This window comes from Fringilla coelebs, assembly GCF_963513975.1.
Source record: "Fringilla coelebs genome assembly, chromosome: 20".
In the NCBI taxonomy this organism is placed as follows: Eukaryota; Metazoa; Chordata; class Aves; order Passeriformes; family Fringillidae; genus Fringilla; species Fringilla coelebs.
This window is the reverse complement of record NC_140046.1, coordinates 3,467,787-3,495,232: the sequence shown is the minus strand read 5'-3', so window position 1 is coordinate 3,495,232 and position 27,446 is coordinate 3,467,787. Positions and strand designations below refer to the sequence as shown.

General features: G+C 49.9%; 3 protein-coding genes across 3 annotated transcripts in view; 2 read left to right on the top strand and 1 right to left on the bottom strand.

Annotated features, from left to right (window-relative positions):
• PIGL (phosphatidylinositol glycan anchor biosynthesis class L) overlaps nucleotides 1-13,403 on the top strand; it is a 52,140-nt gene extending 38,737 nt beyond the window's left edge. Inside the window, exons 5-7 of the mRNA XM_084218852.1 lie at nucleotides 7,228-7,259; nucleotides 11,608-11,741; nucleotides 12,796-13,403. Of these exons, the coding sequence (XP_084074978.1) occupies nucleotides 7,228-7,259; nucleotides 11,608-11,741; nucleotides 12,796-12,924 (295 nt within the window). The 3' untranslated portion in view covers nucleotides 12,925-13,403. The remainder of the gene's footprint in view (nucleotides 1-7,227; nucleotides 7,260-11,607; nucleotides 11,742-12,795) is intronic.
• A 310-nt stretch (nucleotides 13,404-13,713) lies between these two features.
• CENPV (centromere protein V) lies at nucleotides 13,714-16,851 on the bottom strand. Its single transcript, XM_084218962.1, has 5 exons — nucleotides 16,612-16,851; nucleotides 15,590-15,688; nucleotides 14,776-14,845; nucleotides 14,292-14,406; nucleotides 13,714-13,971 (listed from the first exon to the last, which is right to left on the bottom strand). The coding sequence occupies exons 1-5, from the start codon at nucleotides 16,842-16,844 to the stop codon at nucleotides 13,847-13,849; spliced, it is 642 nt and encodes a 213-aa protein (XP_084075088.1). The 5' UTR covers nucleotides 16,845-16,851; the 3' UTR covers nucleotides 13,714-13,846.
• A 6,137-nt stretch (nucleotides 16,852-22,988) lies between these two features.
• UBC (ubiquitin C) lies at nucleotides 22,989-25,607 on the top strand. The gene is made up of 2 exons (XM_084218931.1): nucleotides 22,989-23,112; nucleotides 23,835-25,607. Exon 2 carries the CDS (start codon nucleotides 23,841-23,843, stop codon nucleotides 25,440-25,442), a length of 1,602 nt encoding a protein of 533 aa, XP_084075057.1. The 5' UTR covers nucleotides 22,989-23,112; nucleotides 23,835-23,840; the 3' UTR covers nucleotides 25,443-25,607.
• The last annotated feature ends 1,839 nt before the right edge of the window (nucleotides 25,608-27,446 follow it).

Genomic DNA, 27,446 nt, shown 5'->3' with positions numbered 1-27,446 from the left:
CTCTTTGCTCTTCCTGTCCTTGATCCCACTAAAATATGCCACAGATCACGTTGCACTCTGCTTTGAGGAGAGTGTGAATACCTGATGGCTGAGCTGGTGGCAGGTGGGTTTTGAAACATTCTTCACCAGAGGATATTGCCATCTTGTCTGGACCTGAATTTACCTCTCTGCCAAGAACACTGCTCTTTCACTGGAGCTGTTCCTATTTACCACTCCTAGGAATAGTCTGTTAGTTCCTTCACCATTTTATTCCTTACATGATGGGACCCTCTGTCTCTTTGCTGTGATGGTGAGGTTAATAGACAGAAATCCCTTGATTAAAATCACTCAGATTTTGCTGGCAAGACAGGCACTGTATTTTACTTTAACCCTCTGATCATTCAGACCTTTCTGTGTCCTAGAGACATTTCCTCCAGAGCTGCCCCTGCCTTTCCCAGGCATGAGAAGAACTCTTTGCAAGTACAGCTTTGTATTTATAGCACCCATTTGTTTTCTGAATCATCTGTGCAATTCAAATAAACAAATTCTTCTGGCTGTCCTTGCTGACAACATCACAGTGATTTGCCTTTCTCACTTGCCTAGAGAAAGCTGCAGTGCCACAGAACCCACACTGGGACCTTCAGCTCCTCTGGGAAGATGCTGAGAGCTTTGATGGCTGGAATTCAGTGTTAGAGAGGGATCATGGCTTTTCCCAGCAACTTCTGAAATTGCCTAACAGAGGAGAGGGGGTGGGGTTAAAGCAAGCAGTGCTTTATTTGGGCTGGGTGGGGAGGTGGTTTCAGGCACAGCTTGAGGAGTGAGCAGAGGCTGAACACTTGAGAGCAGAGGTTGGGCAGAGGCTGAACACTGAGAGCAGAGGTTGATGACCAATGCTCACACCATTGGCACAGAGGGCCTAGAGAGCTTCCAGCTGCCTGGACCTCTGTTTGCTCTCTCCACTGCTCTATGACCTGCAAAGAGGAATGAAAGGCAGGTTGTTAGGTGTCCTCCTCCACCCTGAAGAGCCCATAGGAAAACAAGTTAGCAGCTGAGTTATATATGAGAAATTTAAGGAAAACTCTTGATTTAGATCCCAGTTCTACTCTTCTCTTACTTTGTGGCTGTGCAGAAATCACTTTCCCACCTTCATGCTTTATGTTTCCTGTGTGTGCAGTGGGGATCTAACCCTCTTCTTGTCTCAGAGCATGTTACCAGGAAATGCTCATTGTCTACAATTCCCTTGAACCCAGAGCTTTGCTCTGGTCCTCAGCTGAGCAGAACACTGGGCTGATGAGATCCATGCTGATAGGGACACCAGAGCACGAGCAGTTCTCATTAACTAAGGGCTGCTTTGTGTCTTGTCTCCCTTCCAGTCCTGAATCAGCAGAATTAATCATGGTAGCCCCATCATCTGCATGTGGCAGGAGTGATGCCGTGGCTGCTGAAAGGTTAAGTTTATTTTTAGTGGCTTGCTTGCCCTCATTATTTTTCAGTTTGTGTTATGGAGGAAGTAGAGCGTGACTGTATCACTCCTGACTCTCAGTGCCCTGATGAGTTCTCACATGTTGGCCAGTACAGGCAGCTCTGGGAGCATAAACTGAGGCTTCTCCTGTGTCCCTGTGCCAGCAGAGCTCTGCAGAGCAGCAGTGGCTGCCCCTGGAGCCCCAGTGCTACAAGGCAAGGGAAAGGCAAACGACCTCTCCCCTCCAGGTATCATCTGCAATGTATTTATTAACCTTCTTTAAACAAGTCCTGCAGGGTTCTGCCTCCACTGTGCAAAGTGGAGGAAAGGATGAAGCAGGGGGCTGGTGCAGTCATCCTCAGCTCTTTTGGAGGCTCCCAGTCTCTGGGAGACAGGCTTGTGCCCACTTCCATGAGATTATTTTCTGCAAGAGCAGGGCTGGAACGGGCTCTGTGACCCGTCCCACAACTCCTCACTTCAGGAGGTGCCAATTATTGAACAGCTCCAAAAGGAATAAAACAGTTCAGGGAATGGTCATAGCTGAGCAGATGCTCAGTATTGCCTGCTAAGGGCATAAATATTCTTTCCAGTGTTTGGAACAGAGGTTATGTTCAAAGGAGCAGGAGCTACTCAGAAGAAATGAGCTCTTTCCTTTGCAGCAGCCTTTCTCCTGACAGCTTGCAGGAGTCCAGCTGCTGCTGTGTGCCTGCCTGGCCTTCAGATCTGGGAGGAACTGGGAAATGCCAGGGTTCAAGGCAAAAATAAGAAAAAACAGGATGGGAGAGGAACACAAATTACTATCTGATTTCAGTCTCCCCTGGGAGCATTTCAGTTCTGGCTTCCATTCAGAAAAAAAGCTCAACCCAAACCCAAGAAAAACCCACTGCAGCAAAGCAGGGAGGACTGGAAGCAATCTTCTGTAGCTTGATTTGGCAACATCATCCTCTTTTATCCCCAAAAACAGGAGCTTTCCTTGTGGCCATGGGAGGTTGGATCCTTTACACTCATCCTGAAGGAAGAGCAGGTTTTGAGTGACATCCAGGTCACTTTATCCCCTCAGCATTTGGCCAGTCACTAGGCACTGTGGTAATGAGCTTGGTAGATACTCTGTGGCAGGAACATTGGAGAACCTCTCTTTGCTGCACTCTGAAATGACAGTGCCTGCACTGAGATCACATGTAATATCAAGGTGGTTTAGTTTTGCATGAGTCACCGTGCATTTTGATTTTAAAGAACCCCTCTTGCCCAGGAGCCTGGCCAATGGGGGGCTGTTGGGTTTGTTGTTTGCTTGTTTAGGATGGAGAGGAATCATCTTTGTGAGGAGGAGGAGGAGGGAGGACTGTACCTCTTGTTTTCTTTAGTGAGCTATCAAATCCATTTTATCCCAGCTAGAACAGAAAAGAATAGTCTTGTCTGCTTAGGGCAGAGCAAACTGAGTGGAAAATAGGAGCTGCTATATTTAACCACTGTGCATTATGTTGTTATAGCAACTGCATCCATAAAACTTCTATCAATGATGCCATATAAAAAGCTACATCAAGGAATCATTAGCTGAGCCTATTCTCGTCAATTCCATTTGGAAAAACACCTCCCAGTCCTGCAGGATGTTTGTGAACATTCACCAGCTCTGTGGCAGGTTGTAAATGAGGCTGTGCAGAGATAATATTTGGGAGCTTTGTCACTCAGCAGTGGATTAGGATGCAGCACTGCCATGTCCCAGCCTGGCCACTGAATGCCCCGCTCCTGGATGCCATGGACATGGTGCACAGGGCTGCACTGAGGCTCCCTGGAAGGGGAGGGCTGGGTAAATGCCAGCTGCAAATCCATGGAAACAAAGAGGAGCAGTGTCCAGCCAGTCCCATTTGGTGGGAGCCATTCTCAGAGGCCACCAACTGCGTCCCACCCCAACAAAGCACAGTTCTGCTGTGAGCTTCTGTGGAATTTCCAAGGCCAGGTCTTAAAGGACAGGGAGGAAGCTGGGTTTGGGTGATTAGCTTGATAACACAGTGAATGATAGCCCATTTATCATTTTTATTTGGTGCCTTCTTATACTGTGGGGCTGGAAGATCTCTCTCTCCTTTCAGCAGCTACAGCCCATGCATTTCTCACTTGTTTTACTGATCTTAAATGTCCTGGGGGAGCTTATGAGTGATGGCTGTGGTTGCAGCCAGACTGTCCCCATAAGGCTGAGACAGAATTGTACTCTGCTGTCTATCCTTGAGACTTCCCCTCAAAGCTCTCTGCCCTGGCATATATCCTATAGCTGGGTGTGTAGTTCTAGATTTTATCTCATTCCTTTATCCCTTTCCCTCATTCCTTCATTTGGCCAAGTTCATTCATCCCAGTGCCCTTCCATGACACTGTTGAGAGCCATCAGGATTAAAGCTGGGTATGGAGCACCAGTACAGAAGGGATTCCTCCTAAAGAAGGTTTTTTTTCCAAAGAAACAGCCTTAAGGGGTGTCCTTCCCTGTGTCACAGTGAGGGGAGCAGTGACACTGCACATTCCTCTCCCAGACAGTGCAAGGCCCAAAGCACAGAGCCAGGACAGCTCTGTCAGCTGGAACATCTCTGCATTGTCACTGGCAGAACCATCTGCCACTGCCCCACGTGTGAGCACAGAGAGCCTGAGCAGTGTTGTACAAAGTGCTGCTCCATGGTGTAGTTCAGGGTGCATGGAAATGGATCCAGAAAATCCAGCTAGGGAGGGAGGAGGCGTTCCAGAGAGCAAACATCCAACATCTGGCAAGTATATCCTTCTGATGTCTCTGTGATTCCTAGGAGACTGCCTGTTCTTCCTCCTTCACATCTGTTTCATCAGATTAATTGGGTAGATTAGAGGTTGGGATCCTAAATGGAGCCCCAGTGCAGCTTTAAGACATCCATTCTTTGCCATACTCTTCAAAACTGTATTTCCCCAGTGCTCCACAGCAGCCAGCAGTCAGTTCAGTGAAGGGTTTTGCCTCTGGCTTGGGAAACTATTTGAAGAGTGAAGTCATTGAATTCAATGATCAACTCCTCATCAAACAGAACATCACCCAAACTGTAACACACCCTCATGGATATGAGCCCCAGAGGAGTTCTGTGCTCCCCAGGACTGAAGTTTCAGCTCCATCTTGACTTGTTCCTTCTTGGAACAGCTTGGGAGGTTTCACTGGTCAGTGCCACAGAGGAGCTGAGCCACTCACAGCTTTCCTGAGGATGCCTGAGTGAAGGCAGGGAATCTGGGAGCCAGCTCAGCCCTGCAGTTTGCAGGGTGAGGGCTTTGGGCCATTGCAGTGTTTCTGCTGAGCAGATGGAGCTGGTGGCTGCAGAGCCTTCAAAGCAGCTGGGCCTTGAGGGAGGAGCTGGGGCTGAGATCTTGCAGGGCAGAAATGGTTGGAGCCTTTGGATGTCTCATGGCCTTCCCAAATTCTTCACTGCAGAGAGTCTCACACGTGGCCCTGAACCTACCACAGGCATTGCAGGGAAAGGTGCCCTGTAACCAGCAGGCTCTGGCACCTGGGCAGTGGGTGGGATTGAGCCACCTTTGGTCACTTTGTGTTTAAAAAGGATTATAAAAAGTCTCTCCGGGAAGAAAAAACAAAACACCCACATGGAAAAATCTCCTGAAAAAGAGCCTGTGTTTTACTTTTTGAGATTTTATGCCAAACTCTTTCATTTCGACCAAACCACAGCAAGTCCAATCTGTAAAACAACATTCCCAAAATGGCAACAACTGAGAGCTGCAACCTCTCCCCTACTTGGAAGTGTCCCATGGAGACACTCCAGCAGGGTGGAGATGGGAGTGAGAAGATGGATTTGGGAGAGGATTGGCTCATTTTGTGAACGTGTGCAGGAGGTAGAGCTTCATGTTTCTCTCTCTCTCTGCAACCACAGAGAAATACAAATGAGCAAGGCTGCAATTCCTCTGCACACAGAGCTGGGTGGAGCCCGTTCCCAGGGCTCTGCACTGAGCCTTGCTGAGAATTGAAGCACTTGGACTGGGACAAAAAGGATGAGGAGAGATGCAGTTTCTTCATGCCTGCTCCTCACAATGAGTGACAGGTCTGCTGGCAGCAGCTTTGAGGACCTTTCAGTAACCAAACACAGTTTGTGTCTCCCTGAACCTTTACACAAGCACAAACTCCTTCATTTACCGCTGAATCACACTTTTCTTCCCTGCTGAAGATGCTCCCTGCTCCTGCTGAAACGTTTCCATATGATGTGGATCTCTCACTCCTGTTTCTAGTGACAGGAGTGGTTATTATTAGTTCCCTCTTGGAGCAGCTCAGGGCTTTGAAGGTGCCTCCATGGCAGAGCAGCACACCCAGAACAGACACTGGGCTTTCAGAGTTTGCCAGATTTCACAACCACTCACTGCTTTATCTCTCCAAGCTTATTCTAAAAGTTTCCCACCCTACTAACTGTACCAAGTGCTGAATCATTTCTTTGGGTGGCCAGATTCCACTTGTGGGGGAAGGAACCTCTGGCAGAAGAGCAGAGCAGATATTCATGGAGATATTTAAATTACAAGGCTACATTTAACAGGCTTTGTCAGAGCAGTAAGGCTTGAGTGGTGGGGCAGGAGGTGGCCAAGTCACTGCTCCAAGGCCATTGTTTAGCAGGAAATGGCATTGCTTTGGCTCTGGAGCAGAGGACACCACTGGCAGGAGAATCTGTTTAAATATGTTTTCTGATTGCTGTTTGAGTTCTGTCATGACCTGCATTTCTGGCTTGACTTTTGCTTTGTATTGCATTGGGTATTCATCACTCCGTGCTTCCTATTTTGTCTAGGCCTGTGTAGCTAATCCTTTTCCTTGAACTTAACCAACAGCCAGAGATAATCCTAGTTTGAAAGTGACTGGAGAAACACAGCAGTTTACATATAATGCATGTTTTATCCTGGCTGATTTACACATGAACTGGCACATTGTCCTTTGTCAGATACACCACTATTAGGTGATAACAATCTCTTTAAATATTACACAGGGTTAAATAACTTTTTTTTATTATTATTTCCTTTCTCCTTTTGTAAAATGTTCCATTGTTTGGATGTCTTTTTCTCCTGGAAGAGCAGGACTGGGTGTGGGACAGCCCTGAGTGCCATCTGCTGGAGACCTGCTGCTTCCCAGCCCTGCCGTGGGCCAAATCCAGAATGGCTCCAAAGCCATGAGCAGGAAAAACAAGAGAATTGAGAATGGAATTGAAATGAACACCCCCTGATGCCCTCAGCACCCCAGGGCCATTTGCTTACACTTCCTGATGGAAGTGCCATCACCAGTCACATCTCCCATCTTTGGTCCTCCTGTTCTGTTTTGCTGCAGAGACTTCCTAGGACAAAGTCATGAAGGGATCAAAATCTTGGTGAGCAAAAAGATGTCCCAGTGCCAGCCTGGGTTGGAAAAAAAGAGCTGGTGCCCAAAGAGGAGCAGCCACTGAAATAATGCCCCTGGCCAGCAGAGCCTGGGCTTCAAGCAGCCAGAGGTGCTCCCAGGGCTGAACCGCCTTTGGCAGCCTCTTGAGTTTCCCTTGGGAAGTCTGAGAGTGAATTTGATTTATGGAGCTTATTTGTGGTGTGTCCCAGCAGGCAGGATGAGGGAAGGAATGGCAGAGTAGTGTGGGGAACGAGGCTTAGCCCTGCCTGAGGTGCAGCCAGTGTGGGCTCCTGAAGTTCCTCACAAGATTGGCCATTGTCACTGGGTGTTAAATGAAAAGGCTTGGTTTAATGTGCAGGGTTTATTCCTGTAAAATCAGGGCTTGAGTCATTCCACTGAGTGTTGACCCCTTGTATCTCTTCTTTCACAGGTACCTGCATTCAGAGGGGAAGTTACCTGAAGGTAGGCATCCATCACCTCCCCTCCCACCCCACATCCCCACCCTGCAGTCCTTGAAATCCCTCTTGTGTCCAGGGTTCCAGCTGCCCAACTCACCCCTGCGCTGCAGATGGAACCCACAGCTGAACTTCTATCTTTCTGCAATTTTTTACCAGTTCAGGCTTCTGTACAGTCACTTTTCAGTCCCTTGGGGTTGTCCTGCCTCAGTGGTGTGATGCAGTGTCTGGCCTGTGCCTCTTGGGTGAATTTGAGTGCTCTTTCCAGGTCCCTCAGCTTAGTCACAGAGTTTTTGGTCACATCCTGCTTACAGGCCTTTTTTCTTTTCTGTGACACAAGCCTCAGAAACGATTACCCACTTAGCCAAAAATATTTGCATGCAGCAATTTAAGCCTCCACCAAAATGTGCTCAGAAAGGAATCTGAAATCTGCAGTGGCACAGCAAACTGTAGTGGCTGCTTCCACCTGTGAGCAAGAATCTCTGAGAAATTCTCTGTACAAGTAGGGAAGGGAAAGAAACAAAGTACAGAAGGAGGTAGCTGCAGACCCCTTTTCTAGAGCAGAGCTGCAGCCCTTATCTCTAGCAAACAGTGCCTGCCCAGGGACAAATGTGTGGACCTTTTTTAAGCACAAAGCTGTCACTCAGCTGTTAGGACAGAGCATTGGAAGGTGGCTCAGCCAGGCCCACCCAGTCAACCTCCTGCTCCCTCAGCAGCCATCCAGGCTGTGTTCCTTTAATGCTAATTCCCAAATCATTGTAGGATTTGAATGAGTCACAGCAAATCAGTTTTAATTCTCTGCTAGCAGGAAGTTGCAGGCCTAATGAGACAGCATGAGCCAAGATGGCAGAATGCCCTTAAGCTGAGCTCTGACTCCAGTCCCTTCACTCCCCAGTTCATGAAAGAGGAGTATTAGTGCCAGCTTCATTCCTGGGACCTTTCCTTTGTTCAGCCTTGGGCTGCAGCACAGCTCTGTGTGCAGCACAAAGGACAAGGGGCTGCAGTGGTTGATGTCACTGCTGGCTGTCAGGCCCCATCTACACTGAGCCACTTTCATGTGCTGCTCATGCAGGTTTCACTCTGGTCCTGAGTATGGGCTGTGCCTCAAATCCATTCAGGTTTGAAACAGACCCACATACAGAGAACATTTCCATTTCTCCAGCAGCATCAAGAGGCTGCTGGAGCTCTGTGCAAGCCTTGCTGCTCTGATTACATCACATCTGACATGACCTACAAACACCAAAGGAACGGGGAGCTCCCATGCTGCTGCTTATGCTAAGCCTTTCCAAATATAGTTCCAGTCTCATTGAAATTCCCAGTATTTATAATTTGATCTGGCAGGCGTGCAGGGCTGTGCACCAGAGGGGCTTAATGAAACAAGGGTGATGCTGGGATTGAGGCTGTCTGGATGGAGCTGAAAGGCATGTTCAGGCCATGGAAAAGTGCTGTGCTGCTGTTGGGAAGAGGGAGCTGTTTGTGGGTGAGCCTGTGTAAGCCCATGTGATCAGGGAATCCACAGAAAATCTCCCTGCAAATGCAAAAGCCAGCTAAGCCTTGCATTGCCTCAGTGATATGCAAATGAGCACCCTAAATATCCTGCTCTGCTTTCTAATGCCTTTAGCCAGCACAAACACAACAGGCTTTTTATAATCTGTAATCAAGTTCTCCAGCCCAGGCACAAGCACTTGTTTCAAGAAGCCAAGACAACTGCTGGATGTGCTCCCACCCCTGCCACTGGCCCTTTCCAGCTACACCCAGTGCTCTTCCAGAGGAAGCTGTGCCTCCTTCCATCAGGAGCAGTGCAGGCCTGCAGCACACACAGTGCTCACTCAGAAGCTCCTCATTCTAGGCATCCTTGCTGCCTGAGTGATTTGGAAGTGGAAAGCCAAGCTGAGCAGGCTGCAGGCTTCACACACTTCTATTCTCGGCCTAATCCATGAGCTATATTGATCCTGCCCTTTCTGCCAACCTGGAGAGGTTGCATTACACTGCTAATCCCATCCTGCCCAGGTCACAGGCACAGCAGGCTCTGAACAGCTTCACCTGCTGGTGTCACAGGACTCCTCAATGGCAGCACTGCTCTCACCCTGCTTGGCAGGGAGCAGCCTGTTTCTCTGAACCCTTTTCCATCTCTCCCTGGACTGTACATTCCTTCCCTGCCTCATTGCATCTCACGTTGCCATGCAGAGCAGGCTTTGCTGTCAGCACATGGAAATCCTGCTTGGATCAGTGACACAGAGGGCTCTCACAGTGCCCTTCTTTTTGGGGAGCTGGATGCCACCACTTCACCTGATCTGACCGAGGAGGGCCCGGCAGGTCAGACCCATCCACGCTGAAATCACTTGCCATGGTTTTGCATCCTTATTCCTGAGCTTTGGGGAACAAAAGGGTGCAATTGCTGCATGAATTAATATTTCTCAGGGGGAAAAAATTGATGGAAGGGAGAGCACATTTGGGTAAAAAGAGCAGCCCAAGCTTCAGAGAGTGGTGCCAGGCCTCTCTTCCCATCCCTGTGAGTAGGAATAGATGTGCCAGAGTCCATTAAAGCCATCCAGGAAAGGAAAGATCATTGTCCCGTGTTTGAAAAGCAAACAGGTGCCACTGGGAATTCTGACAGCAGCACTGTAGTAATTCTTCCCTCTGAAACTACCCCAGCAGCAGCCCAGAGGATCTCTGCAGAGGAAGGGGAAGAATGGTTCCCCCACTGACAGCACATCACACATTTCCTTCCGCGTTTGCTATTCGCAAACAAGAAATTCTCCAAGTGGATTAAAGGAGTGTCAGGGCCCTTCTGTGAGCGACCGCAGCACCTGTGCCTGCAGAGCATCCCCTGGGAGAGCAGCTGGGGCCGATGGCAGCCGAGCAGCTCTGCCTGTCCGTCCTCCCGGCGGGCTCAGCTCGGCGCTCAGGAAGTGTCCGGGCCGTGCCGCTCCCGAAGCCGCATTCCCGCACGTCCCGGGCCGCCCGGCATCGCCCAGCGCTGCTCCGTGACCCCGCGGAGGCACCGGGGACGCGGCGCTGGCGACAGGAGGGGCTGAAGGCAGCGCTCCGGAGGGATGCGGGTCCCGCTCCCGGTCCCTCCCGGCCGGCGGACGCCGCCACCTCCCGGCGGCTCCCGAGCAGCGCCCGCCGCGCCCAGCGCGGGTTCTCCGCCGCTGCCCCGGCGGGGATTGCCCTTGAGGGCTCTGCCCCTGCCCCTTGCTGCCCAGAGCAGGAGGAAATCACTGCTGTGATGCTCTGTGTGACCTGCTGCGAGTCAGCTCCCTGTGTCCCCTCAGTGGAAGGGGAGCATGGCCCTGGAGCCCTCTGTGGTGCTGAAATGAAGTTAGCCAGTGAACTTTGGAGACTGGGACAGGCTGTTGAAAAGTTGGAACAACACCCTTGGAGAAAAGAAAAGAGAGGAATTGAAAGATCCTGGTGATGTGCCAGAGGGAGTCCATGAGAGCTTTGTTCTGTCTCTTCTGTGTAATCTCACTGTTTCAGGGCTCACTGAAGGAAATTTCATTGCAAATTGAATTACATCTCTGCCCACCTGTGTAAACTGTGACTTTGGCCTCTTCTGTCAAACTTTAATACAATGTGGGAAGTGTGGAACATAATCACAGCAGCTGCCAAGCTAAGGAAATCCCAAAGCAGCTCCCTTGAGAGCTAGAGGCTCTTAACGGGACCATCAGTAGCTCTGAACTCATCAGTGAAGACAATAAAAAAACCTAGCAATTAACTTTTGAGTTCAAAGGGATCTTTGAAACAGAAAAAAAAAAACCCTTCAACATCAGCAGAATCTTGAACCATGTTACCTTCATCTGCTTCATCACAAACGTCTGAACAATGAATTCAGGAACTCTGTTAAAGTGTTACTGCCTGCCTGAGTTAATATTTTATTCCTGAGGCTTGTAAATATTTATTCTGTAGCTAAGAACTGGAGTGGAAAGATGGAATTTCATTTTGGTAGCTGAACCAGAAACTACTCTTTTAAAATTCCATTATATGATACAGTGTCAGCATTCAGAGAATCATCTGCACCTATTTTTTTTGAGCCTAATTATGCAGGAAGAATTTTAAAACACCCAGTTTTTGGGATATTCAAAGCTAGCTTTGCTTTCCACAGGGTATTACAGAACAAGAACCAGTACAAAGGGTCATGTACAGAATAACAGACAATACAAAAGGTCATAGATGTGCACTGGGCACAAAAAAATCCTGGTGGGAGCATCAGAAGTTGTTCCCCTTTTACACAAAAAGGATTCCCAAGGCCAGCAATACAGGGAAGCTGCAAAGAGCTGCTGAGCCTGGAGAAAAGGGCACCTTACAAAAATTGCTGCTGGTTGAAATATTTATCCTCTTTCTCTGTGTAGGGTGCCGTGTGCTCGTGCTGGAATCAGTAAATCTCTTCAGGAAATACATTTCCTTCCTGGATGTCCTCATTTCCTGCCTCCTGCCCAGGGATGCGCTCTTCATCCTCACAGAGGAGGAGACTGAACAAGCCAAGGTGAGATGAGTGGCACCTGCCTGACCTGTTGGAGTGGCTCATCCTCATTGTGAGCACTTTAGTCACAAGTGTCACATTCCCAGGGGATGCCAGAAGCAGTGTCATCCACGGGTTAGAAATGTCACTGAGGAATGTCTGCAGTGATTTTAGAAACACGGACAAGCCAGGTTACCTCATGTCCTGTGTGACAGGACAGGGCTGAGCAGATTTGCAGCTCAGGCAGTCACAGGGCACTGAGTTTTACACTCCCCAGGATGCAGGTTGCATTTCAAAGGAAACTGGATCCAACACAGTATTCTGAACATGTGAGTGGCCTGTGAAAGCCTGGCATGATTGCATGCCAGAACAGCATCCTTGATCACAGCTCTCACTAAAAATGGAGACAGCCTGTGAACTTGTGGTCCAAAGCTCTTCACAAGTTCCCTTTACTGTACATTTTTAAACTATTTTGCTGCATAGGATCTTGCACATTTACCTCACAGTTCCCTATATCAGAATCTGATTAGCAGCATGAAAATATTTACCCAGCAAACAGTGCTGTTAATTCACAAATTACAGACTTTTCCTGCTTCTGAGGCTGTTAGAAGATAAGAGTTACTTATGGAAACAGCTTGGATAAAGGTGGTGTTCATTATCCCATGTATTTTTGTTCCTGAAATCTGACCTTTCTAGGCTGGTGCACTATAAATAGACTCAGTTGCAGCTGGCAGAGTGTGGTCAGAAGGAGCAGAGATGTTCCCAGACACACTTACCAGGCTCCTGCTTCCCAGCATGTGAACACTTCCCCAGGCCTGAGATCACATGGGGAGGAGGAGGAGGTAGAAGTGACACATGAAGTGTCCTTTGGAGCAGGACCCTCTGAGCATCAGGCAGCACAACAGCAGCCTCGGTGGCAGACAGGCCCAGAGCTCAGGCAGCCTGCCCTGCCTCTCCCTGCTCACTGAAAACAGACTGCCCTATAAATGGCACTGAGCCCCACAGCAGGAGCAGGACAGTGCCCCCCCAGCAGTTCTGGAAGGTTCTGTCATGCTCTGTGCCCTGTTTCTCCTCCTAGAGAGCCATGCGGTGCCATCGCAGCCAGCTCCTCTGGTTCCGCCAGCTCTACCTGCTCTTCTCCCGGTACCTGGTGCTCAACTCCCTGCGCCTGCTTGGACAGGACACCACTCCCAGGAGCAAAGACTGAGCAAAACCACGACTGGCCCAGGCCCTGGACTCCAGAAACTTCCTGTGTTCAGTGCTCAACAGGATGGGGTGCTCTTTGTGTGGAATTCTGCACGCTACAAAACCCAGGCTGGGTGAATCTCCTCCTGAATATCTCATTGCCTCATACATTGAGAACAGGGCTAAAGCCTGAGAACAGGCTATAGCTACTCTATTTGCTCATCATAGAAGCTTAAATAAGATGAGGAATTTGGATTAACTTTAATTGGGAGCCAAGCTCTGGAGGATTCTGCATTGGAGAAGATATGGCACAAACTGTTTCCCCAAGAAGATAGAGCTGCAAGGACTGCTTGGCAACTCTCCCTTGGTGCTTTTGTAAGATCCAGCTATCAGGAGTTAACTTTTCAAAGCTCATGCTATCTCCACAGGTCCATGACCACAACACCTTTGTTATTCAGTAAGAATTTTAAAAAGCCAAACCTATTGAATAAAACACCAGAAATCATGCATTTTTTCTAATTGCACTGATGTTTGCTGTTGCTTCTTTTATATACATTGTGTTGCAGGCTCCACCTTCACTTTTACCTCCTGAAATACAAGCTTTTCTTCTTGATTCAAAACAGGGCTCGAGGTCAACTCACAAGAGTCTCAGCAGGACACAGGAATGAGGTGCAAGTGATTCTAATGAAGTCTTTTGTATTGTGATTTAAACTTGAGCACAGCTAAAGGCAAAGTGCCAAAAGAGCAACCCTGCAGTGGTTTACACAGCAGAGGCAGTCTGAAAACTGAATGTCACAAAGGAATGAGACAATCAGCATAGAAAGATTTATTTAAGAAACAGAGAACAGGTAACAGTAATTAGAACTTGATTTCACCAACCATCACCCAGGAAAGCCCAGACTGCAGTTCCATGGCAGTGCTCCCAAGGCTGCTGGGAGGGTGTGTCAGGGTTTTGACATGTCTCTGATGGTCTTATGTTCCCCCACTGCTTTCTCCCACTCCTTGCCATTGATATCCTCTGTGATAATGGTCTGCACAGTGCCATCATCCAGACAGTGGGGAGCGATTCCTGAAGATAAACAGAGTACACAGAAACCTACTTTTCATAAAATGTGGGAGATGCCCGCTCCATTCCATGGCTGGGGCATCTCAGGGAATTGTAAATGCTACTGCTGTAAGGCTGAGGAGCCTGGATGAGAAATATGTCACACACATTTATAGGTAAGACTGTTTTTTATGGAGGAGCTGCAGGTTCAGACTGCAGTTCCTTTAGGAACAAACTCTTAGGACACATGCTGCTCACTGCTGTCATGTCAGCATCCAGTGGAATCTTTATCCAAGGTTTACTTGGTGGTTAACTCTGGTTAGCACAGCTTGCTTTGTACCTACCATAACCATCAGGGTTGGAACGAGGAGTATAAAAGCTCTGAACACCACAGGTCTTGCAGAACGTGTGCTGGGCACAGTGTGTGTTGAAGGTGTATGTTGTCAAGTTGTCAGCACCCTAGGCAAAGGAAAAGCACTGTGAGTTTTCCGTGGAAATAGATGGATTCATTACTTTGAAAAGATACAATGTAGAAATGTACAATTTAAAATGCCACCTTCCTGTCTTTGCTTGAGATACAGAGCTGTGCATTCCTGCTCCTTTCCTGAACCCCCCTGTGCTTTGTATGGACACGTGTCTGTAACAGTCAGGCCTAGGAACTACAAGAGCTCTAAACAAGATGCACTAACACAACCACCCCAGACAGCTTCAAATGCAGCCATGTCCCCCAGCCAGCCAAACTTAGGGCAGAGAACTGCTTGTTCTTGGCTCTGTGAGGGTAACACTGCTCGTGCTCATGGCCATGCTCTTACTGAGTCCTTACTCTACCTTGAGCAGCTTGAAACGCGACGCTGGCACAATGAAGTGTCTGTTCTGTTTCTTTGTGCAAATGCTGCAACTGTAAAAGAAAAAACAGATCTTTCCAGAAGTGGACAGGTTGTAGAGCAGCAATCTGACCTCTTGACAACAGAAATCCCACTGACAGCTAGAATGGCTCAGAGGTAAGTGGCAAAAGTGGATTTGTGGTGTCAGCAGTGTTTGTCAAGCACGCCCATGAACAGACTGGCCCTACACAGGTACCCCAATAAGATATTCTCACACACAACTGTTGAGGACAAACTCTAGCCTTGAGAAATCCACTTAATGGTTCAGAGCACATTTGGGCAATTTTGCCAACATTCATTACCTTGCAAACAAGAAAGTAAAGTTCAGAAGTTCACCCATGAGCTGGAAGCAAAGGAGTTGCAGGCAAAGAGGGGTCACTACTGAAACCAGAGAGTGTTTCAGTTTGAGACACATGTGGTCAGAGCTGTAATGTCACTTGAGAAGAACAAGTTAAAAAAAGACCAATGTGCTTTGAGCCCCCTGCATGAGAGGAAACAGAAAGCAGATGGCTGAGCACCTGGACTCATTAGATCTCTCCTGACACTTTCTGTGTGAGCCTGGCTGAGACATGAAGTCCTGCCCAAAGCAGCACCTGAAATCACCAACACTGATCTCATAGTGGATCAGGACATAATTAGGGGCAAATCCTGTGGAAACAGCTCAGAGGGTGTTCTGCAGCTGTCTCATCTTTAGCTCTAAGATTGGAAAAGCAGACAGCTGACATCCATCTCTGGGAACATGGAACAAACCAACTCACTTGCAGTTGAACACGTGCAGATCTGCTGAAGCCCAGACCTCGAAGCGGATGGCTCCACAGTGACAGCCTCCTGTGTGCTTCACCAAACCCCTGTATTCACTGCAGAGAGACACAACAGAGCTTTTGGGATCCTCCTCTCTTGGTTTTTGCCAAGTAAGGCTATACATGACATTCATGTATTCATTATTCAGTTCTGTCTTGAGCTGTTGCAGAACACACCAGGAAATATATCCACTCAAATGTATTTATTAAGACGTGTCAGAATGAGGTAGAGGATTGGCTTTTGTCCTCTGCAGGAATTGCTTTTGTGGTTTAATTAAAATGGTGAAAAGGAAAGAAGAACACCGCTTTGAGGACTCTGTACAACACAGCTCCCCATCACATTCCAGGTCACAGTGCTGACCCTACAGCTGTGTTCATACACAACCCTATACAGAAAACAGGGCTATCACCTTAAAACAGACTGCTTGGAACTGAGAACTGAATTTCCCCACAATTTTCCCCACAGTTCCTCCAACACCATTAATATTCCTCCATTTAAGAGCTGGGGACAGCAGAGATTTGTGGATTCTATATAATATTTGAAATGTCTTTTATTTTGGGTTGTAATTGCAAAGGAATTTTATGACCAAGGAATTTCTGAGCCTGTGCTTCTCCCCCTCCCGGATCCGCCTCCTCAGCAGCTGGGCAGTCACCGTCCGGGGCTATCGCTAAATGCAAAGGAGAAAACATTTTCCTTCCAGATTTTGCCTCCCACGGACAGCTTCAGAGCGAGCACAGGAAATGGGTGGAGATTTAGCAGCTGAGCCTGGCGGAGCCCCCAAGGGCATTTTCGATGGGAGAACCGTAAAACACGGGCAGCTTTAGCACAGAAAGCCTTTTTTTTTTTTTTTTTTTTTTTTTCTTCCGTGGTGCGTGCGCCCCCTCCCCATCCCACCCCCGGCGCCCCTTCTGGGCGGCTCTCGGTCCCCGCGGTGCAGAGAACGCTGCCGGGAGCGCGGAGCCCCGGCCCCGTTACTCACTAGGCGTCCAGCAGCAGCCGCGCCGCCTCCTCGCAGCTCAGCCGGTGCCGCTCCTGGAAGGCGGCCCAGCGCCCGCTCTGCGCCCCCAGATCGATGACGCCGGGCCCGGGGGGCTCCGCCTTGGCCCCGGCCGGGCTTCTCTCCGCATTCCTGCTCCGGGCCCGGCGCGTCCCGGCCGCGGCCGCGCTGCCCCGCCGGGAGCGCCGCGCGCCGCCCGCCGCGCCGCGCCCCATGCGCCGCCTCGGCCTGCGCCACCGGGGGGCGCCCCCGCGACGCGCACGGCCCGGGGGCGGAACGGCGGCACCGCGGACACGGGGGGAGACACGGGAGGGGACACGGGAGGGGCTGAGGGAACCGGGGAGGGGACACGGGAGGGGCTGAGGGGACACGGGAGGGGACACGGGAGGGGCTGAAGGGACACGGTGGAATCGGCAGGGGCCGGGACATAGCGGGACCGGGGGGCGCTGGAACACAGCGGCACCGGGAGGGGCTGGGGTACAACGAGGGGAACGCGCAGTGAAGAAATCTTTTCTGACATCCCCCCTAAAGCTCCCCTGGCACACACGTCCTCTCATCCTTCCTTGTTACCCGGGGAAGAGAGCGATCCCGGCCCGCCACCGCCTCCCGTCAGGGGGCTGTAGAGACGGACGAGGTCCTCCCTGAGCTCCCTTTGCTCCAGGCTGAGCCCCCCCAGCTCCCTCAGCCCCTCCCGGGGCTCCAGCCCCTTCCCAGCTCCGTTCCCTTCTCTGGACACTCTCCAGCCCCTCAATGTCCCTCGTGCTGGGCCCAAAACTGGCCCCAGGGTTCCAGGTGTGGTGCCCAGCACAGGGACAGGCACTGCCCTGGTCCTGCTGGCATTGCATCAGGCTGCCCGGGAAAGTGCTTGAGCCACCAGCCCTGGGAGCGTTCCAGAAACTGCTGGATGTGGCACTTGGGGACACGCTTCAGTGGTAAATGTCTTACAAAAGGTTATTTTTTTAACACTGAAATCCAGTGCTGTTTCTCAAGTAAAACTCAAGTGCTGGGAAAAGTACAAAACTTGGAGGTGTCCAAGTCATACTCAGTTGGGGAAAAAAATCATCACTCCAAAGACAAACCTTTGTGTCCAGTGTTGCAAGACCGGAACCTTCTTTTGTTTGACATATAATCAAGAATTTGTCGTCAACAGAACTTAATGTCTTGTTCTTTCCAAGAAGGGGAAAGATGTAAACAAGCGAGCTGAGTCTTGAGAGGCAAAGAGGCACCAAAGGATCCAGTGGCAGCCAGGAACATGGCAAAGCGGGAGGACAGTGATGAATAAATATCCATCAGCACTCTGTCTGGAAAAGAGCTTTGAAAACATGTGACTCTGGTGTTCAGGCTGCCTCCCGAGATGGCACATGCCAGGATTTGCTCAAGAATCCCGTGGCTCAGCAGCTCTCTGATGATAGGAAAGGGCACCGAGTTACAGTTTCCTGTTATCCCTTCTGCGAAGCTCTGCTCCGGTTACTCACTAGATACACCCTGTGTGACAAATTCGCATGGAGCTCCTGATCTGAGCCACTCCCAGACCTTTGGTCAAACCAGATATCATGTCAGTCACCTCGTGTTTTGGGAGGAAAAAGTCACCGAGGTGAAACTGGGAAGGCACTGAAACGGAGCCCGTGCTGGCTGCAGCAGGGATTCATCTCCCCTCGGGCAGGGCCAGCAGCACTCACGGTCTGTGCTGTCCCAAAAACACTGAGCTCAGCACACTGAAAGCCAGAGGGGAATTTTTGGAGCTCATTTTAGGGGCTTGTTATGTCAGTTCACACAAATGACCCTCTGTAAAACAGGAGCCACCAGCACTCAAAAAAGCAGTTCCAGGAGAAAACTGGAGTGAGTTTGTCCATGTAATATCTGCAAATCTGTCACTCTCCATGCCTCTCCACAATTAGCTCACTTTATTTTAAATGCAGAAGCTGTTTTGAGAAGCTCAATTCTGTTCTCCTGTGATATCTCAGAATAAAGAACTGGAGGACAAAAATGGAAGTGCAAAATGCCATAGTAAATAAATTGTTTCTCTTTTTTCATTCTCTTCACATTTCATCACGAAGGACTCAGAACACAAAACTGAGTCTCACATAAATAATCAATTCCACAGCTTTACAGTGGAACTTGGGATGATCATAAGTGTCACAGATATTCTGAGCTGAGAGCCCTACATTTCAGTCAATTTCAGTCAATTTCAGTCAATTTCAGTCAAATTTCAGTCAAATGTTGTATTCTCAGTATACCTGGGCAGCACCTTCCCAGTGCCTGGAGTTACCAGCTCTCATTTCACTGCTTCCAGAGCTGATGCAATGCTTGCCAGGCTTTAGGAGAGGCCAACAAGCTTGATGAAAAATGCATTTGCTGTTAAGCTTGAGAGGCAAAATGGAAAAGGAAATATCCAGACAGATGACGGGGTGGACAAGAGGAAAAGTCCAGTAAATTACAGTTGGTTCTGTGTAGGTGTCTTGTGATGCTGAAAGGCCAGCAGCAGCTGACGTGTTCAGTGGTAAAGTACAAAGGGCCTTTTCTGTGCCATCTCAGCTCTGCTTGTATAACAATGACTCAGCTCTGCAGCCCTGGCTCGCAGCCAGCATTGAAATTCTGCCTGTGAGAGCATTTTTATCCCCAAAGCAGCACTGAAAGCAGCTACATGTTTGTGGGTTGAAGGAGAATTAGGAACTGTGGATGTTTTTTATATCTCATAAGCAGGGAACTAGGAGTTCTGTACAGCTGACAGCACACTTTAAAAAATGGACGTGGTTCAAAGTACGTGGTTTGTTCAGGGGGAAAATGGCTGTGCTTGGGTTTTAGTCTCCCTGTGGTGGAGGGGGAAACATTCCAGATGTTTTCCCCACCATCAAAGGACCCGAGCTGGATCTGAAAACAAAATGCAGGAGGTGACACCCCCGGGCTGCTCAGAACGTCCTTGGCGGTGTTTGTTTTTGTTCACTGTTACAGAGCTCCTGTGGAACACACTAACAATGATTAACAGTGGTTTATTCTGCCTGTTTCTTCTGCCTGTTTCTTCAGCCATTTCTTCTTCTGTCTGCCTGTTTCCCAAGGAACCTCTCGGCTGTTTTGCCGGAAAACCTCACCCCAGAAAGCTGAATGTGCTCAGCGGCAGCAGAGGAGGTGAACAAAGCAGCTCCCTCCCTGCACTGCAGCTTGGATGGGATCCAAACCATTCCCAGGCAGAGGCAGAGATGCAGACAAGGAGCTGCAGAACAGACCTAGTTATTAGTTGAAGCTGTTGCTTTCACTGGCACACCAGGCAGGCACAAACCTGTGATTTCAGCCCTTTACAAAATCCCCTTTGGACGTCTCCTGCCAGCAGAGCTGTCACATGTCCCTCTGGGTCACCCAGAGCTGCCCAAGCCTGTTTATCAGGGCAGCACAGATCTGAAAGCTGAATCCCATGTGTCCTACAAAGCTAAAATACACTTTAGACAGACGGGGAGACAGAGGAGTATCACTAATTTTCATCCTTTTACTACCGATCTATTTGTTTTTCTTAAAGTTTGTTTTTCTTCTTTCAGCTCCTGAAGTCGGTGGCTTCTTAAAAACTTTGTTTAGTGAATTTATTCTTAGCATAAAGCTATAAAAACAAAACCGGGGGAGTTGTCTTTTTTTGGTAATCTCAGAATATCACAGTCAATCTCCCAGTACTTTGAATTCTGACTCACTGTTTGTGTAACCCTCCAGGCTGGCAGCTTGGGGACAAGCAGTGACATGCCACGGGTCTGTTTGTCTCGTGGCTGGAACTTGAGCCAAGCCTGGACCTTCCTGCACTGCTACAGGGAGACAATATTCATCTCCCCAACTGTAAATATAATTATTCTGCATCATACACAGTGAGAGGCAAGTGTGAGTAATGTTATGAGATAGGAATATGTATATAAATATATATGTTTTTTTCCCTGTGGCAAGCAGCCCTATTTTTGTCTGAACAAAGAACAGTAACTGGACTTGCCACACGCCCTGTGATGGCCTGGCTGGCTGTCCCAAGCTAAACCTGGTAGCTAAAGATAAACACATTGCCTCATGTACAAGTGATACCTCGTTGCTAGGACATTAGCCTACATAAAAACCAGACCCAGCTTGTGTTCCAGAACGTACAGATTCCTTGGAAACATTTCCCTGACCCCAGATTCTTCTCTCCTGAAAGTAGGTTGCTCTGTACCACTGCCCAGTGACCCACTTTTGAAAAGAAATGTCTGTTCCCAACTGCAGGCCCTGTGCCCTGGCAAAGGCTGTAGCCACCTGCGGTCAGAGCAGTCACAAGGTACAGATTTCTGGGGTTTTCAGCTTTGCATTTATTTATGTACAGTTCAGAGTCAGCTTCTCAATGGTTTTTATTCGCCAAGAGCCACCAGAGGCAGAGTGGAATGTTTGTTAAATGCATGTGCTTTGTACAGCCACACCATAGATTTAGCCATATTTAGGAAAAAAAAAAAAAAAACAAACAAAAAAACAAGGGAGGGCTCCTGTGCTTTCTGGTTTACACAAAAAGGAAAGAAAAATTACAGAAATTCCTCCTTCTCTCTCTAGAGGAACATTAAAAAGAGAAATATGCACCCTAAAATCCTTAATATGTGACGTGCTTTAACACTGCCCAGGCTTTACATTAATCTCCAGCTTTACAGATGTGACCTTTCATATTTGTAAATATTAGTCACTGGTGGCCTTTCCTCTGGGAAGAGTGCCTGGGATGTGCAGTGAGCCCAGACAGCCTTGGAGCAAACCTTCAGCCACCTTGGCACCCCCAGACAAAACCCGTGCTGGAAACGCTGAGCAGAGCTGGCAGCACAGAGCAAACCTCAGGACATTGCCCAACTCTGCCTTTTGTCCCAAATTTATGTAGCCAAAATAATATTGCCAAGGTTGGTTATTGTTGTGGAGCTGTCTGAACTTTCCAGTAATCATTTTTCCCTCTTCCTGTTCCCGCATTTTTGAGCAATTATTGGTAGGATGATTTATTTCCTTTTTACTGTAAACCAGGAGGTGCAAGAAACCCTGTTAGGAGAAAGGAAAGCAAAAGGATTTTGTCGTTGGGGTTTGTGGCTTTGTATTTTTGTCCAAGTTTGAGGTGTTTTTAGGGGGAAATAGAGCAGCTCTGTGGTGAATCTTGTCAGTCAGACACGTGCTGATGCTTTGTGAGTGGAGGATTTAACAAGGTCATCTGGCCTCACTGAAGGAGCAGCAGATAAAACTGCTGAAAAACCACAAAACCCATCCTGGATTTTGTGCACTCCATCTTTAATACCATACAAAAAGGGTTCAGAGCCAGTCTGAAAGGTATAATGAAGTTTAATTAACCCGAGGCACGTTTCCACATCAATTCACAGACGGGTGCCTGCTTCATAACCGATCAAAGCTTCCTGTTCTGGCAGTGAGTAAACAACCATTTGAATTTCAAATGTCAGCATTTCATCCCAGGGCTTGTTTAGCAGGCTCTCATCAAGAGCATTACCTGTCCAGCCAGCTCCAGCCCGTTCCAGGGCAGCTCTGGAGCTGGGCCGCGTGACGGGCCCGGCTCGTGTCACACCCCACAGCCACCAACCCTCCTGCTTGTCATAATCCTCCTGGATTATGCTGTTTTTCCAACCCTGCTAACTCAGTTCTGCTTTTCCTCACAGCTTTATAGGCCAGGACCAGCGCTACGACCCGTCCCGGGCTTTTCCATGGAAAAAAAAGCCAATTTTCCCTCCATCCTGGGCAAAGGGCTGGCCAGAGGCCCCAGTGGGTCACAAAGCACTGGCACCAAGGGTCACCCCCCTTTTTTTAGGGCACTTCTCCCCCAAGTCTGTACCAGGTTGTTCCCTGAGCACTACTGGGGTTCAGGCAGAAGTTTAAGAAGGCCCGGTATCGTTCCTATCACCATTATTAATCCCAATCCCCATCCTAATCCCCCTCACGGCCCCGCTCCCCCCCCCCCCGCCCCGGCCGAAATCTGCCCCGCTGGGCGGCTCCCCCTCAGCAACAGCGTGACCTCACCACGGGCCAATCAGCGCCCAGCAGCGCCGAACCTTCCAGAGCTTTCCCTGCCCCCGCCGCCCCCGCCCCTCGCCAACTGCCCCTGCCCGAGCAGCCAATCAGCGTCCGCCCTGCGGTCCTCCCCACCAATCACCGCCAGACTTCCCGGTCTTTCCACCAACGTCTGGTCGCAGGGCAGGGGCGAAAAACGGTCCCAGATCCATCCGCGCCCTCAGAAATTTGCCGATTTTTTAGGGTCTGATCCCCCTCGCTGAAACTCTGGGACCCCTTTGCCTGCGGAAGAGGGATTGGAGCGGGGAAAAGGCGAGTGCGCGCCCCAGCAGGGACCTTTTCCTGGGGACTACTTTGGGAGGCGGATGGACACCTTAGTTTTTGGTAGGCGGGGCCTGCGTGGCCAGAAGCCCTATAAATAAGGGCGGGTGTGCGTCACTCGGCAGATCCGAGGTTTAACGCCGCTGGAAACTTTTTGTCGATTTATCGCTCAGGGCCGCAGACGTGAGTGCGCTGAGGGGAATTGGGGGTGCGGGGAGGGGGAGGCCGGCCCGGTGCTCTGGGCAGGGCCGTGCCGGGCGCTGCCGGGCGGTTTGCAGCAGGGTAACGGAAGGAGCCGCTGGCGGAGTTGCGCAGCGTTGTGTGGCACTCTGAGCCGCGGCGTTGAGAGCTGGGCCGGGCAGGGGGGTGGGAATCAGGCTGGTACCCGTCCGGGGAGCAGGCCTCGCTGCGGGGAAGATGGCGCGGGCCGGGCCGTCCGTGCCGGAAGGCGGCTGTGAGTCACTACCGGGGCGGGGGAGCGGCGGCGCCGCCGCGGGGCGGGTCCGCGGGGCGGGCCGAGCGCTCCGTTGGTGCCGCGCTGCGGGGGGCTCGGGGCTCCGCTGCCGTAGCGCTGCCCTCGGGCGGGCCGTGGGGGTCCGGTGGTGCCCTGCCGGGGTAAGGGGGATCTGGGGGCTCCGCTGCCGCTTTGCCGCCCTGCGGGCATAAAGGAGGGGCGGCCTGGCGGGTCCTGTGATGTGAGTAATCTGTTCGAAGAACTCAGCAGAATTTGCCTCAAAACCAGGTTTAGTTAGTCAAACCGGAAAATGATTTTTTAATTTCACGTTTAGTACAACCAAAGTGAAAAATTTTAACTGATTGGAAGTAGCAACGTTAATACCTTTGTTTAGTATTTACTGAAGTCTTTATTTAAGTGGCTGTAGTTGAAACATTTGTTTGTCTTGCAGGTCAACATGCAGATATTTGTGAAGACCCTGACTGGAAAGACCATCACCCTTGAGGTGGAGCCCAGTGACACCATCGAGAATGTGAAAGCCAAGATCCAGGACAAGGAGGGCATTCCCCCAGACCAGCAGAGGCTGATCTTCGCTGGCAAGCAGCTGGAGGATGGGCGCACCCTCTCTGACTACAACATCCAGAAAGAGTCAACTCTGCACCTTGTCCTGCGCCTCAGGGGTGGGATGCAGATCTTCGTGAAGACCCTCACTGGCAAGACCATCACCCTGGAAGTCGAGCCCAGTGACACCATCGAGAATGTGAAGGCTAAGATCCAGGACAAGGAAGGTATCCCTCCTGACCAGCAGAGGCTGATCTTTGCCGGCAAGCAGCTGGAAGATGGTCGCACCCTCTCTGACTACAACATCCAGAAAGAGTCAACTTTGCACCTGGTGCTGCGTCTGAGAGGTGGGATGCAGATCTTTGTGAAGACCCTGACTGGTAAGACCATCACTCTCGAGGTTGAGCCCAGTGACACCATTGAGAATGTGAAGGCCAAGATCCAGGACAAGGAGGGCATTCCCCCAGACCAGCAGAGGCTGATCTTTGCCGGGAAGCAGCTGGAGGATGGGCGCACTCTGTCCGATTACAACATCCAGAAGGAATCCACCCTGCACCTGGTGCTGCGTCTGAGAGGTGGGATGCAGATCTTTGTGAAGACCCTGACTGGCAAGACCATCACTCTTGAGGTGGAACCCAGTGACACCATCGAGAATGTGAAGGCCAAGATCCAGGACAAGGAAGGTATCCCTCCTGACCAGCAGAGGCTGATCTTTGCCGGGAAGCAGCTGGAAGATGGGCGCACCCTCTCTGACTACAACATCCAGAAGGAATCCACCCTGCACCTGGTGCTGCGCCTCAGGGGTGGGATGCAGATCTTCGTGAAGACCCTGACTGGCAAGACCATCACCCTGGAAGTCGAGCCCAGTGACACCATTGAGAATGTGAAGGCCAAGATCCAGGACAAGGAGGGCATTCCCCCAGACCAACAGAGGCTGATTTTCGCTGGCAAGCAGCTGGAGGATGGGCGCACCCTCTCTGACTACAACATCCAGAAGGAATCCACCCTGCACCTGGTGCTACGTCTGAGAGGTGGCATGCAGATCTTCGTGAAGACCCTGACTGGAAAGACCATTACCCTGGAAGTTGAACCCAGTGACACCATTGAGAATGTGAAGGCCAAGATCCAGGACAAGGAAGGTATCCCTCCTGACCAGCAGAGGCTGATCTTTGCTGGCAAGCAGCTGGAAGATGGTCGCACCCTCTCTGACTACAACATCCAGAAGGAGTCAACTCTGCACCTGGTGCTGCGCCTCAGGGGTGGCATGCAGATCTTTGTGAAGACCCTGACTGGCAAGACCATCACCCTGGAAGTTGAGCCCAGTGACACCATCGAGAACGTGAAGGCCAAGATCCAGGACAAGGAGGGCATTCCCCCAGACCAGCAGAGGCTGATCTTTGCTGGGAAGCAGCTGGAGGATGGTCGCACCCTCTCTGACTACAACATCCAGAAGGAATCCACCCTGCACCTGGTGCTGCGCCTCAGGGGGGGCTGTTAAGTTCTTGTGCATCTTGCTTGACACCAGGGTTGCCAGTGGCACTTGTGTTTGCACTGTAGTTCTTCAATGTCTTAATATTAAGTTAATGCAAGGTTAATGCAAGCTTGAGTAACTGCTGAACAACTGTCTTGTTGAAATGCTAATAAAGTTTTCTGTTGCACATTACACCCTGTAGTCTGTCTCAGTTCAAGCAGGTGAAACGTGTATTAAACTGAAATGCTTTGGCTTCTTACCATGGCAGTTTAACCTCTTTGCATGTATGATGAGGACCAACCTTGTGGTTAAAATGGATCTGGATTAAAATCTTAAGTGCTAGTAATACCATGTTGTTTTTTCTTCCTAGGTTATAGCAGCACTCTGCTTCCAGGTGGGATATAAGGACCCCACAAAATGGTGTGGTGGCCATTGCATGGGGTGGGTTTTGCTGCAGGTCGTGGGCTTGTGGTGTGCTGGGGTGAGGGGTGCCAGTGCCTGGCACTGCTCTGAAGGGATTCTGTGCCTGGGGGTGTTGGTCTGAGGAGGACTGACCACAGAGGGAGTTGTGTGCTGGGTGGGAAGGGGAAACTTGAAATGGCAGTGGGTGCCTGAGCAGTGCAACTGCCTGGTTTGGTGAGTTCGCACTGCAGTCTGGGTGAGCTGGGTTTGGGTTTGCTTTTTATGGGCTGGGTTGGTTCAGCTGCAGCGGTGGGTGTTCAGGAGGGGATGCAGCACCCATCTGCCCTGCCCCGAAAACACCCCTGGGCTGTGGGGGTGGCTGTCCCTGTCCTCACCGGCTGGGTTCTGGCAGCTGCTCACCCTGCCCTGCCCCAGGGCTGTGTTGGGCACCACCTTGGTCCCCTCCTACCCCTGGAGTGCTGCTGTGCAAGTTGGTTTGTTCCTCCTGGATTTCATCACTGAGCATCTGTGGTAAGTGCTGCACTTCATGGGAAATAAAACCAAAAATCTGCTGTTCTCACAGCAAACCCACTGCAAGTTCTGTGTGGGTTGAGGGTTACATCCATGATTAGGTTTTTGTTTTGTTTTGCTTCTCTGGTGAGCTAACAAAAATACAAAGTTATATAAACATTTGCTGTCCCTACCTCAAGAGACTTCCCTTAGTTGGAATTCTCCTGCAATTGCTTTTTTGCTTTTGTGCTTTTTGCAGTTTAACCCCCTGGCGGGGTGCCCACAGAGGCTGTGCAGGCATTTCCTGTGTGGGCCTCAAAGGCCATAAAGGAAATAATTTGGGGTAACTGCCTCAGGGTGGCCTCAACAGGGTGACCTCCAGATGTCCCTTCCAGCCCCAACCATTCCTGGGCTGGGGTTTTCAGCCCTGCCTGGAGTCCCTGAGCAGTTCACAGCCCCACAGGAATAAGGCACTGAATAAAGATGAATGAAGTGATCTTTCTGCTGGGGTTTGGGGTGGGCACTGAACAAACTGACATTCTGTGGAAAATTAGATTTGTGGAAAAAATTTTAAATTTGACAGAAAGTTTGTATAGTGTGTAACATCTGTATTGTCTCTCCCTTCAAATGAGACTAAAAATAGAATTTAAAATGCCTCTCAGTTGCCCCATTTCTAAGTTAAAAAAGGGGCTTAGTCCAGCAACATTCCTGACCTTCCTGCTGGGGTTTGGGGTGCCCTGTAGGGACAGGGACCCCAGGGAGGGGACAGGAGGGCTCTGCACGGGTCCCTCTGCTCTGGGTTTTTGGCCTGAGCCAAGCTGGTGTTGAACTGTGGCCTCCACTGGTACCTGGGGTGCTCCAGGAAGTGACTGCAAGGATTTCTTCATTAATGAGAAAAAAATCCTTGCAATTTAAGTAAATGAAGGAAATGGATATGAATCACAAGGAAATGGGAATATGAATTGCAGTGTTTACACCAAAGTTGTTAGCATAAAACAAAGAGGTCAGGCAATACAAATTATTGATGCTGTTAAAATAGACTTTTTTTATTCCTACGATATAGTGGTACCTCAAAAGTCTGCTTAGAGACAACTATTCATAACTAAAATAATAATTCAA

Excerpts from the sequence above, each read along its gene's own strand:
- CENPV (XM_084218962.1), bottom strand. The coding sequence starts at position 16,844 with ATGGGGCGCGGCGCGGCGGGCGGCGCGCGGCGCTCCCGGCGGGGCAGC. Across the intron at positions 14,846-15,589 it reads CTGCACGTGTTCAACTGCAA|TTGCAGCATTTGCACAAAGA; the intron begins GTGAGTTGGTTT and ends TTTCTTTTACAG. Across the intron at positions 14,407-14,775 it reads CGCGTTTCAAGCTGCTCAAG|GGTGCTGACAACTTGACAAC; the intron begins GTAGAGTAAGGA and ends TCCTTTGCCTAG.
- UBC (XM_084218931.1), top strand. The coding sequence starts at position 23,841 with ATGCAGATATTTGTGAAGACCCTGACTGGAAAGACCATCACCCTTGAG.